We start from the raw sequence: 13,270 nt of genomic DNA on the forward strand, positions 1-13,270 counted from the left end.
TGTTAACAAGTACTGACATGAAGGACCACAGCAGTACATCCAAGGCCTAACCTTACTAGATGACCTAGAAGGATACGGTATCACAAGCTGGCAAGAAATCCAAGGGAATCAGTAAGGTTGCACAGCTTACCAATCTCCTGTGATAGTTATCTACTAAGGCAGTGGTTCTCAACCTTTTTAATGCCGCGACCCCCAACCGGTCGTAAGTCGAGGACTATTCAACCGATCGTAAGTCGAGGACTACTCAACTGGTACAGCACCGTTTGCAGAATGGGACTTTTGGCAGGCTCAGCAGGGCAGAGACAGCCTGGACAATTCCTATTGGCTTTAGAAAGCCAATAGAATTAGACTCTATTCAAGAGAGTCTATTCTATTGGCTTTCAAAAGCCAATAGAATAAAAGGGAGTAGCACAGCTAAGGAAAAGGGGGAAAAATGGCGGATTGCGTTGTTTGGCAACCCCCGTGAAATGGTCGTTCGACCCCAAATGGGGTCCCGACCCATAGGTTGAGAATCAGTGTACTAAGGAGATCAAAGGAGTTTTAGCACCATGTAGACTAAATCACAATTGAAATGGTTGCAGAAAATCAGCTTCATCTCACTATATGCATAGTAAGAGTGAGTTTGGTCTAGTGCAGGGGTCTTCAAACTTGGCCCTTTTATGACTTGTGGATTTCAACTACCAGAATTCCTCAGCGCTGAGGAATTCTGGTAGTTGAAATCCACAAGTCATAAAAGGGCCAAGTTTGAAGACCCCTGGTCTAGACTTTAAGGCACCAGGCTAGAGATCACGAGACTATGAGTTCTAATCCGGCCTTAGGCATGAAAGCTGGCTGGATGACTTTGGGTCAGTCACTCTCTCTCAACTTAATCCACCTCCCAGGGTTGTTGTTGTGGGGAAAATAGGAGGAGGAAGGTCCATTGGATATGTTCACCACTTTGGATTATTTATAAAAATAATAAAGGCAGGATAAAAATAAATTTAAAAAAAAATGCTGCCTTAGACGCCGAAGCGTGCACACACACATAACTCACATGCTACTGTTTGCTATATTTCTGCTGACAAATCATGTGCTCAAGCTTAAAAGAAGTTGGTGACATAAATATGAATCACTACATCCTCCCACTCTTTATGTTATATTGCTGCTATTGCTATTTAAATAACAGTTCATGGTGCAGCCAGTGATGTGCGCATGCAATTCTGTTTATTATTAAGACCCATGTGATGACTTGGCACCTCACAGCCCTAAATAAAGTGTAACTCTCACCTAGCTGCAGCAGAGCTTATACTGTCTCTTCTATAGAGATATTAGAACCAGGAACATTGCACAGCTATTTGCAGATTTCCCAGGATATAGAATTTTGGCAGAGCAATACCATCCAAATTTTGCTTTCCTGCCTCTAAGATCAGGAACCAAATTCTGATCTAGCAAGAGAAACATTCTGCTGCTTGCTTTTTTTCCCTTGTGAGCTTTTAAAGAATATATATAAAAAAAATATTTTTGTTTTCCTTTCTGCATTTTGGACAGCAAACTGAATGAATGAAATGAAAATGAAGCTTTCCTAAAGGACAGCATGTCCAGGCAGATGCACTGGGGATTGATTTTCTCAAAGGAAGAATCGCTGCAGGGGATTAATGTGGGATAGAAAAGCAAACACAGGGAAAGTGAAGTGTGATCCCAATGACTAATTGAACTGGGGAGGAGACACTTTCCCCTAAAATCTGTGTGGCTTCCAGTTTAATTACAGCAATGCTGAGCACACAAGAGTCTGCTTGGCTCCTACAAAAGCCTCTGGGGACAGGCATTGTGGCTGTAGCACTGAACATCTAACATCCAAAAACAACTAAAAAGGATTCAGTTGCTATTGCTATTTGACTTCAGTTTGGGGAAAGGATTTTTGAGGAGGGAATTTAAAATGGAAAGTTTTATTTCTAAAATTCACAGAATTCTATCAATGCTCTGGGCCAATCCTGCTCCAGCCATTTCTTTTAAATAGTAATAATAATAATAATAATAACAACAATAATAATAATACAGTTGGAAGGGACCTTGGAGGTCATCTAATCCAACCCCCTGCTCAGGCAGGAAACCCTATACCATTTCAGACAAATGGCTGTCCAGTCTCTTCTTAAAAACTTCCAGTGTTGGAGCATTCAGCTCTTCTGGAGCAGGTTGTTCCACTGGTTAATTGTTCTAACTGTCAGGAAGTTTCTCCTTAGTTCTAGGTTGCTTCTCTCCTTGATTAGTTTCCATCCGTTGCTTCTTGTCCTGCCTTCAGGTGCTTTGGAGAATAGCTTGACTCCCTCTTCTTTGTGGCAGCCCCTGAGATATTGGAAGACTGCTATCATGTCCCGCCTCGTCCTTCTCTTCATTAAACTAGACATACCCAATTCCAGAAGCTGTTCCTTATATGTTTTAGTGCGGAAGACATTTGCAGTGTCCTTTCCCCAAGATTCCTTGACAAAGGGATAGGTTAAGAAATCCATGGAAGCTCATCAGAGAGAACTGCAAGGAATGTAATTTGCACCCAGAAATGGGCTAAGCTTTGCAACTAGTTCTGCCTTTAATTTTTCCCCTCCAAGAAATGTGGTTTTAGAACTGAAATCCCTTGGAGAGCTACCTGCAAAACAACATTGACTCTGCTGCATATTTTCATCTCCCAATAGCCCTTTCAAGCTCCGTATTAATGTAAGCTGAACCAACTTTGTGTAAGATGAGTCAATTGTCAGAATGGCTTTGTGTAATAAAAACCTTCAATTTCAGTAGGAACTGTTAGTTGTTTTTTTTTTTTAAGCATCAGAGAGCATGCACTTTCTTTTTTTAGGAGAAATAAGATTGTGATTACAATGCGCTATTAACAAAAGTTGCTATTCCTAACTAGTGATTATGCAAGATTAGAATCTTAACACAAAATCACTGAGCTATAATTATATTAGATTGCGTACCAATTGCTTGAAATGCAACTGGGGGGCAATTATCTCTGTGGCAATTATGTTACTTTATATAATACTCTTCTTTTGTTCTGTTCTACACTGTACACTGTTGTTCTCAAACACTGTTTATTTTTTATTAGCACCTCTCCTACGAAAACTGCATGACATGGGTATCTTCTAAATAGCTTAAATATTCTGCGTAATAACATAATTTACAAAGGACGTTGGTAAAATGATAGTAGGAGCACTGATCCTCAACTGTAACAGAGTTGGCATTTCTCAATGGTTGCAAATTCCCTCCCTAGGGTACTCTATCTTTTTTGGGTTATAATAATAATTCTGGAAATCAGCTATTTTTGGGGAATGGGATGGAAGAAGTATGCCACATACTCTATCTTCAGATCTTCATAGGAAAGGGGAAAAATGAAATAGATCCAATTCTGCAGATGCAATAGCTGTTTTGTAAAATGCCAACTTAAGCTGCCTTCAAGCCCTAACCATTGTGCATGCGACAATGAGGACATAATCAGGTAGCTTCTAAATCAAAGGATGAAACTTAAGGAACAAACCTAAGGAGGCAATGACATACACAGAAAAGGAAGACAAGAAATCTGTACACAGCAAATCACTGGATATTATTTCTTCTCTTAGGCTATTTGGAAGAATTCCAGGGAAGCTGCTGCTTATTAAGGTGATCTATGGACAGCCTTCCACAGAAGTAGGAAAAAGTTGCCCACAGCATGAAAGCATGTGTCAATACTCCAATTAAGTGGCATCTAATCCTTATAGAGCATGGTTAGGATTTAGGTAATTTATATACATCCTCATGGTGCTGATAGCAGATCTAGCTACGGTCATTCAGTTTGTCCTTAAAAGATCTATAATGGAGACTTTCCAACTTTTATGTCATCAGAGAGAGAAAATGGATACACAGGCAAACCAAGAACTCATCTTCCAATATTTTTTATGCAGTTTCCTTAGCTTCAAGCAACACAGACTAATTGTTTTGGTCAAAATGTTTTGTACTGTAGACCCAGGTTCACATCTCCACTCAGCAAATTATTTGGGACTAGTTGCCAAATTGTGGCCAAACCTAACTTAGAAGATTTCTAATGAGAATAAAAGGAAAGATGGATAACCAAACATGCCAATTTGAGCTTCAGAAAAAGGAAATACGCCGCAGCTTCATACTACTTTATGAATGAAATGTTGAAAATGCAAAATAAAACATTCCCATTCTTTAATCCTTAAGTGTTACTGGTTCCCAATGTAGAATTAGTTACATGTTTAACATTCCATTAATTGATATTAATCATCCTTCAGATCAGTCTTTTTTTCCCTAGAGATGATAGAAATTGCAAAGATTCTAGAGGCACCTGGTTGGAATGGACTACTTTAAATATTTCAGACAGAAATATGTTCTTCATGGAATAAACTAGCTAATTGAAACAACTTGCCCACTGAATTCTCCCTAAGTCAGAGGTCCCCAACCTTTTGAGCACCAGGGACCAGTTCCATGGAGAGAGATTTTTCTGCGCACCAGAAGGGGCGTAATTTCATGTACTGCCTGTATCCTGATGATGGGCTTTGCTTGTTTGGGCGGCCCGGTTTCTGGCATGCCTCGGCCAGGTGCTGGTCCATAGGCCGGGGGTTGAGGACCCCTGCCCTAAGCCACACAAGAAGAAAATGGAATTACAAGATTGCTATTTTAAAAAAGAGCAGACCATCTTGTTAATTAACAAGTTGATGGTTATTTATATTTCTTCAATTCTACAACTGCATTTGAGATTACAACAGCATAATTAGTTATTTCAATGGTTCATTAATTTTACAACTTAGGGAGTCATAGTATTTGTGAATCCAGAGGATTTATTACAAACACATAAGAAGCAACATTTAGAAAAGACAAAGAGGTGTCAAAATGTACTGTTTGTAGATGAAATTTTACAGGACAAATCAACAAAAGTCACGAGGGCAGAAAAGTCTGATCTAGTGCAGCGGTTCTCAACCTGTGGGTCGCGACCCCATTTGGGGTCGAACAACCATTTCACGGGGGTCGCCAAACAACGCAGTCCGCCATTTTTTCCCCTTTTCCTTAGCTGTGCTATTCCCTTTTATTCTATTGGCTTTTGAAAGCCAATAGAATAGACTCTCTTGAATAGAGTCTAATTCTATTGGCTTTCAAAAGCCAATAGGAATTGTCCAGGCTGTCTCTGCCCTCTGAGCCCGCCAAAAGTCCCATTCTGCAAACAGTGCTGCAAGTTGTCTGCAGCGAAGGCGAGCTGTCTGGAAGTTTCTACCCCTCCCTGCTGAGCAACTACTAAAAATGTAAGTAAAAGAGGGCCAGGGGTGGGAGGTGGGAGGCCGGCGGGCGCAGGGAGGATTGCTGGCGTGCGTGGGGCCCGGCGGGTGCCTTACTTCCCTTGGGCTGGGACAGCTGGTGGCCCAGCCTGTGGTCGGCCTGCTCCGTCTCTGCCGCTTGCCAGCTACCCCTCGGCCAGCGCAGAGGGCAGCACCATGCATGTGTGGCGCTCCCAGGCAGGGAAAGTCCTTGACTTACAACTGGTTGGGTAGTCCTCGACTTACGACCGGTTGGGTAGTCCTCGACTTACAATTGGTTGGGGGTCATGGCATTAAAAAGATTGAGAACCACTGATCTAGTGTTAGGAGACAAAGCTAGAAACCAGGAAACTAAGTTCTAGTCCCAACTTAAGCATTAATGCTGGCTGGATGACTGTGAGCCAGTCACTCTCTTAATTCACTGAGTTGTAGAGAAAATAGAAGAAAGAGTATTACATATGTTTGCCACTTTGAGTTATTTATAAAAATAATAAAGATGGAATAAAAAAATCTTTAAAGAAGAGTTTCAGGCACTGAGATCATTACATTAGAACAGTCCAGACTAAAGTCCATGACACTTTGCTCATCATTTAATAACAAATTACACCAGTCAATGAAGCTTGTGTTCTATCCCAGCCTATTGCCGTCCTTGTTAAAGGCACAAGGACCAAACCCCTGCTGATGCAATAGGCTGGAGACTTTGCAACAAAACAAAACTCTTTTAATATGGTTGACAAACCTGTCAAATAGTCCAAAACACAAACAGCAAAACTCAAGTCCAAAGGAAGCATGATGCAAACAGACAAGAAGTCACAAGCAAGACGAACAGAGAAGTCACAAGCAAGACGAACAGACCAGGATTCCAAGAAGCACTTTGCAAACGGTTGCCTTCAGCAACCAGCACCACCCACACCTCCTCTCTTTATATAGCAGTCCCAAGGCATTGCCTCTCAGTGCCTTCTCCTTTTTCCCTGGAGTAGTCGCATTGACTGCTGCTGATTTACTCTTGCTAATTGATGACGGGAGCATGCATCAATTAGCAAGTCCATCAGATGTGATTCTTCCAAGTCTGACTCATTCTCCTCACACAGCTGAGCTTCATCAGATACACGACTGGAGGGCCCAGGCTCTGCATCAAACTGTGAGTCCTGTAATTCATCAGAGCCTCCCTCTGCCCCTGATGGCCCTTCAAATGCCTCTTCCACCTCCTCCTCAGATTCCTCAGACTCAGCTGTTGTGAGCACAGGCTGGCACGGAATCACAACAACTTGATACAGGATGTAGCTTCAATGCATCCCCTTTAGACCTGTCTCACACTTGTATTCCAGCACTTAAAAAAACAAAAGCAAATATACGAAAAGATTTATTTTATTCTAAAATATTTCCATTCTTCTACATCAATACTGTTTGTCTCATGAAAAATGAAGAGCTTTATCGACTGATATTCAAAATACATTTAAATGGCAGCAATAAATAAAAATTCCCGCTTTAAAATGTCTTCTACTGCTCATGGCCAAGACAATATTTCCTAATATTTTTTTTTTCTTAAAATTCCCAGTTACAAACCAAACATTATTACCAGGTTTTTCACTCATTACCTAAACAGTCATATGAAATAAGGTAATCCTCATCTTACAACCATTCATTCAGCAACCATTTGAAAGTTACAATGGTACTGAAACAAGTGATTTACAACTGGTCCTCAACTTACAACCGTCACAGCGTTTCCATAGTCATATGATCAAAATTTGGGTACTTGGCAACCAGCTTGCATTTACGACCACTGCAGCGATATGGGGGTCACGTGACCACCGTTTGCAACTTCCCTAGCCAGTTTCCCACAAGCAAAGTCAATGTGGGAAGTTGATTTGCTTAACAACCATATGACTTACTTAACAAGTAGTGATTCACTTAACAGTCACCAAAAAGGCATGAGTCACTTTACAACTAGAATAGAATTGAATAGAATAAACTTTGTCATTTTAAATGTATACTAATCAGCATATATTAAAATGAAATTTCATTGCATTCAGCTCTCAAAGGGTAACCACCTCCAATATACACCCACATAAATATGACAACAGTGTATGCATATAATCACATACACACATATATATAATACAGAGAAACAACATAGTCTAGTTTGGATGTACATGGCGAGAACAAAGAATCCTGCAAATTTACAAGAGGGATGGCATAAAGAGCTGTTGCAGAATCTAGTAGTCCTGCTAAAAATACTTTCAAACCTCGTCCTAGAGGGGAGAAGCAGAAACAGACAGTGAAGTGGGTGTGTGGGGTCTCTAAAAAGGCTTCAAGTAGCAGTATCCTGAATAATGGGAAGCTGGCTTCCTATAATCTTCTCAGCTGTCCTTAACACTCTCTGTATGGACCTTCTATCTCAGGCTCTGCTACCACCAAACCAAACAGTGTTGCAGCTTGTTAAAATGCTTTCAATTGTGCCTCTGCAAAATGTGGCCAGGACAGTACTTCTGGTTTTGTGTCATAGCAATGCAGCCAAGGGACTGCATAGCTCCGTACCCCACGACTGATTTTGTCCTGCCAGGGGACCCTAAATAGGAGAGGGACGAAGGAAGGGCCCCCACTGATCACAGAAAGACGGCGGTCAATCCATTTGATCCCAGGGAAGCCCTTCAAACCAACAGGAGAAAGGCTAGTTATACCTCAGTGACTAGCCCAAGCTACTGGCAGCCGAAGTCCAAAAGCACTAACTAGAACAGACTGTGAACAGCGTGTTTGAAACTGGGTGAGAGTATTGATATTTTCTCTTTTATCTTGCAACTGATTTTCTAGAAAAAGATCCCCAAGAATAAAAAGATCCTCCTAAAGTGAGAAGGAAGGGGATCGTAGTCCCACCCTTCCATAGACAGAAGTGGCTCTAATTTTTATGGGGAACAGAAACATATTGAAATGGAACTTAATATAAAGCTATAGTCTGGATAAACCTGAAAATTGTGGTAATGTTAAGATCTTCCCTTTGAAAGAGTATTAATGAATCTACAAGAAAATAATTTTCTGTTTTAAAAGTTGGAAAATGAACAGTTACTGACACCTGGTGGTGGTTTAGAGTATAAAATTATAGCTGCTTTGGCTTAGAAATTGGCAAGACGCCCAGGAACAGATAACCTGTCCCTTTGATCCTCAGTGACTCTCAGCTAAACAGAGAACAGCTGGAAACAAAGGAGAGAAAATACATTGGGCTATCTACTACAGAATGAGAACTATAATTGTTATAAAAATTGCTGACCTTCCTTGATTATAAATACTTACTGAGCTGTGATTTTTCAGGCTCAAGAACTGTTTGCAGAGAACGAAAAACTAACTTTTGGCTACTTTTCTAGGGGGGAAGCTCTTGAAGTGATTGAATATTTTGGACTGCAAATTTTGGCTGACTGTTAATTGTAGGACCCCTGAGCAGACGAACCATTATAAAATATTGCTTTTAGTGGTGGATTGACAATTGGAAACACACTGGACTATAAAGGCCATACATAAAGATAAGAATTATAAAAGACTTTGTTATTGGACCTTAAGATTGTTTGGTTGGATAAGACTAATATACGGGGATTATGGTACCTGTGAAAGATCATTTGGAGGGGAGAGATAAAATGGATGTTGCATACCTAAATAAAAATGGTAGGAAACCACACCTAGGATTCTTTTCTGAAGCTCCCAGCCTGGAAAATCAAAGATCTACAGGAGTAATACTTCAAGACAAGGCAAATATCTTCCATGAGGAAATGCCTGCTCTGTTGCAACTAATTCAAATGACAATTATTTCAAACCATGATGAGATTAAAAATGATTTAGATTACATAAATGAGTACATCTTTAACTTAAAACTTACAACTAAAAAACTCTCGGAAAATGACGACAAAGAATGAACAAATAAATCAAGACAATAGAACACAAATTAGAGGAAAGTGACCCAAAGATGGAGGGTACAAACAAAGGGAATTACTGTTCAGCACAGGCAAAGAAAAATCTGCAAGATTCTGTTATAATATTGGAAATGGAAAAGGCATTTTATCTTTCAGGACTTCAAAATAAACTAGAGGATAAGAAAGAAGAACTGATGGGAGACAAAAAATGAAAAGAGAAATTGAGGGAAAATAAAAGTGGAAGCTCTTTAATAAATATAAATGGACAAAACTCCCCCTCAAAAGTACCCCACCTAGTCTGTCTTCCCCATTCTTAATAACATTCATAAAAATACAGGAAGAATTCCCTAGCAAACTGAACACACTGACTTGGAAAATTATCTGGCAAAAGAAGAAGGCTAGGGTCAGATTTAAGAGATCAGATGACTTGACCTACCAGAGGGAGTACTATATCACTAAACACTTGTTTGAATATGACTAAAAAAATAGTTAAATTCTGGATATAAATGGGTTCTATAGTGATCTATGAATAGTATAGTACTTTTTTAATGATATGAGAAATGTAAAAATACTGGGATGGCTTATGTGAGCAAAATGTCTAGACATTTAAATGTAATTAATTTTGAGAAAATTATAATTGACAATAATGTTTTGAATATTGAGGGGAAATTAAGCTTAAATAAGAACTTCAAAAACAGGACCTATAGTGATTTAATAAAATGACTTTTAGCAAATACAACCAAAACATAAACTGATCAGAAAAGATATTATACACTGATGTTGTTACTAGTATAAACACTAGAAAAATGTTTACATTCAACTTATGTATTGAAAGTACCAAGAATTCTATTTACTCAATGTTGGCAAAAAGATAATACTATTGGAAGAAGAGAAGTTTAAGGAAATGTATCATTGGCTAGTATGTTGATTATGGAATCATAGAAATTAACTATTATTGATTGTTATTAAATATATGAACCCAGACAATATGTTGTTTACTAAGCACTAAAGATTATTATTGTAAAAAATTAATAAGGAGAAAGAGGTGCTCTCCTCACCTGCAAGAAATGCAGACGCTGGTTTGCACGCTTCACTAAAGATGATGTACGTATGAACGTATGTATGGCAGATTGTTAGTTATCTGCACCCCCAGACACTTAATAATGTTGACCACTTCCACAGCTGCAGCCTTGATACAAAGTGGAGTATGACTATGCCAGCTCTTTCTAAAATCATCAATGATCTCCTTTGTTTTATTAGCATTCAGAACCAGGTTATTTTTACTGCACCACTGCCGTGTCATCCACATACTTCACAATATGATTCGTAGCAGACTTGGCACAGCAGTCGTGAGTCATCAAGGTGAACAGTTATAGTCTCAAGACACAGCCCTGTAGGGAACCCATACTCGAGGAGATGGAACTGAAAGTTTTTCTTCCAACTCACATATCCTATCAATAAGGAAATCAAGTATCCAGTTGCATAAAGGAGTATTAAAACCTAATAGGCCCAGTTTGTTCACCACATGCTGAGCGATGATTGTGTTGAACGCCGAACTAAAATCAACAAAGACCATTTGCACATGAGTATTCTTCTCCTCCAGGTGCACCAAGCTAAGATGAAGCACACAGGAAAGTGCATCATCTATACAGTGGTTCTTCTGATAGGCAAACTGTAATGAGTCAAATGTAGAGGGAAAGCATGAAACAACCACAGTCCTTTACCAAGAGACTGGAGAGCCATTTGTCTGAAATGGTATAGGGTATAGGGTTTCCTGCCTGAACAGGAGGTTGGACTAGATGGTCCCTTCCAACTGTTATTATTATTATTATTATTATTATTATTATTATTATTATTACTACTACTACTACTACTACTACTACTACTACTACTACTACGATTATTATTATTACTACTACTATTACTATTATTATCTCTCAAAACACTTCATCATAATGGAAGTGAGTGCAACTGGACGGTAATTATTAAGGCATGTAATTATAGATTTTTTGGGGGGGGGCACTGGTACAATGACTGCAGTCTTAAAACATGATGGAACACACAGCCTGATGCAACAAAAGATTGAAGATGTCTGTAAGGCATCCTTACGGACACTCCTTAAGTACTCGCCCAGGGGTATTATCAGGACCTGCAGTCTTTTGCGGCTGCTTAGCAATGAAAATTCTGATCCCAACTGTGCTCCTAATTCGAGAACTACCTATATTTATCTTGTACCCACAGAAAAAAAAACTGCACGGGCCAGGTTTGTTTGTTTTTTCAAAACATACACCATCAGTACCGTTTACAAAATAGCTCTTACCTGGACAAGTTCTCTATAGGCAGACTTTGCTAAATTGATTGGCACCAAAAGGTTCGACGCCAGGAAATACAGGACTTCCAAGCCAGTGAACACCATTGCAAATTTGTTGATGATGACAATAGTTTCCAGAGGAACCAAGCAAAGCCGGGCCAGCAGAGGGAGCATGTGAGCAGAGAAGAGCCAGATCTGCTTGGTTTTCATGACACAGGAACAAAGGGTGCAGACCACCAGCTGACCTGCCAAGGATTAAGAACACCAAACAGTTAAATCCTATACTTTAACCCCCCCCAAAAAAGGTTTGTCATTATAATTCCTTTTCCTCTCTATCCCTGAAAATCCAACCAATAGTATCACATCTTTGATTGTCCCTCTCATTTAACAATGACCCGTAACTTGTATGAGTATTTATAGGTTTGGCCATTTATTTTTTTTAAAAAAGAGGAATACTGTTTATATATCCTTGAAGAAGGCAATGGCAAACTACCTCCTTACTCTTGCTGTGAAAATCACATGACTCGTCTGTGAAATCACCAGAAGTCAAGTTTGACTCAAAGGAAACAACTTTTTATGCCACTGAATAAAGGTCTCATACGGATTTTTAAAAATCACACGAGTTTTTATTTTGTAAAATAATCATGGGAAAGCATGCAGCTGTTTGTTAGTTGGATCTTTACTACCCAATTTCAATAGCCCATTCTCAAAAATCTGCAGAAACGGTGCATTTATGAACAATATTCACTTCCAAAATATGCATATATAAAAAACTGAACTAAATTAAAAAAATGTTAACTCTTGACAATGAAACATATGTGCCTCTTTTTTAAAAAAATATTAATATTTAAGCTCCATTCTTTTTGAATTAAAGTAGTCCAAAAATTTAAAAACAATTAGTTCCTCATACACTTGGCTTGGATCATCATTTTTTAACAACTTGTGGAAAAATTTCCTTGAAAGGTAATTTTATATAAACAAAATCAACTTATAATCATGAATATTGCAACAATGTTATGAAAAAGACCAGACGGAAATAATGTATCTATTACTCATACTCTATGAATATAGAGTACTTCAAATAACATCTTCAATAACTTCCAAGATCGTGGGTATACCACGGAAGAGTGTGTGAACATTATCTTGAAAATTACACAATGAGGTCGCAAGTACACTTCATTCTTGATAAATTTCATACTACAATCCATAAATGCTGAGCACCCCTTAAACTGCACTAGTAACTCTTGCTATAAGATGTGATACTTAGCAATAAATGCAGAAATTAGGTGTCCAGTTCAGCCCCTCTACTCTAGTAAGCCTCCCTGCTATCAGCCCCCTTTACCACAAAGATCCCGCAGGAAAAGGGCAGTGTGGACAACCGTGGGATCTGGCAGGGTGAGAGCTGTGAACCATAAACACAAAGCTTTCGCTGTGTCCCTGCACAACAGCTACAGTGCCCTTGCTGACCTTAATAGGGACATTAAGGAGACTGGTAAAGGTATTTGTGAAGATAACTCAAATAAGCAGGGGATTGTGGTCCGAGATGAAGAACTAGATTTTGACAGGGAGAAGTGTGAATCAGGTATTGCACATCAGTCATGCAAGAATAGAAAGGCTCCCAAAAAGAGAAGCTACCTTCTGGTAGGTGATTCAATTATAAGGGATGTAAATTTAGGAAAGGACACAGAGGCTTTGAAAGAGGTCAGGTGTCTTCCAGGTGCTACTGCCAGTAGGGACAAGAAGCGTATTTCTAAAATAATCAAGAATGGCAGCAAGGACTGTGATGT

At 39.2% G+C, this 13,270-nt stretch overlaps 1 protein-coding gene across 2 annotated transcripts in view; it reads right to left on the reverse strand.

Moving 5' to 3' along the window:
* Positions 1 to 13,270, reverse strand: part of RNF145 (ring finger protein 145) — an 88,376-nt gene that overhangs the window by 15,125 nt on the left and 59,981 nt on the right. For both annotated transcript variants that reach the window (XM_039330224.1, XM_039330223.1), the window contains exon 5: positions 11,493 to 11,728. In XM_039330224.1, coding sequence (XP_039186158.1) covers positions 11,493 to 11,728 — 236 coding nt within the window. The remainder of the gene's footprint in view (positions 1 to 11,492; positions 11,729 to 13,270) is intronic.

The sequence above is a fragment of the Crotalus tigris genome, unplaced genomic scaffold (assembly GCF_016545835.1).
Source record: "Crotalus tigris isolate CLP2741 ecotype Arizona unplaced genomic scaffold, ASM1654583v1 scf7180000024427.8105951120:4207309, whole genome shotgun sequence".
Lineage (NCBI taxonomy): Eukaryota > Metazoa > Chordata > Lepidosauria > Squamata > Viperidae > Crotalus > Crotalus tigris.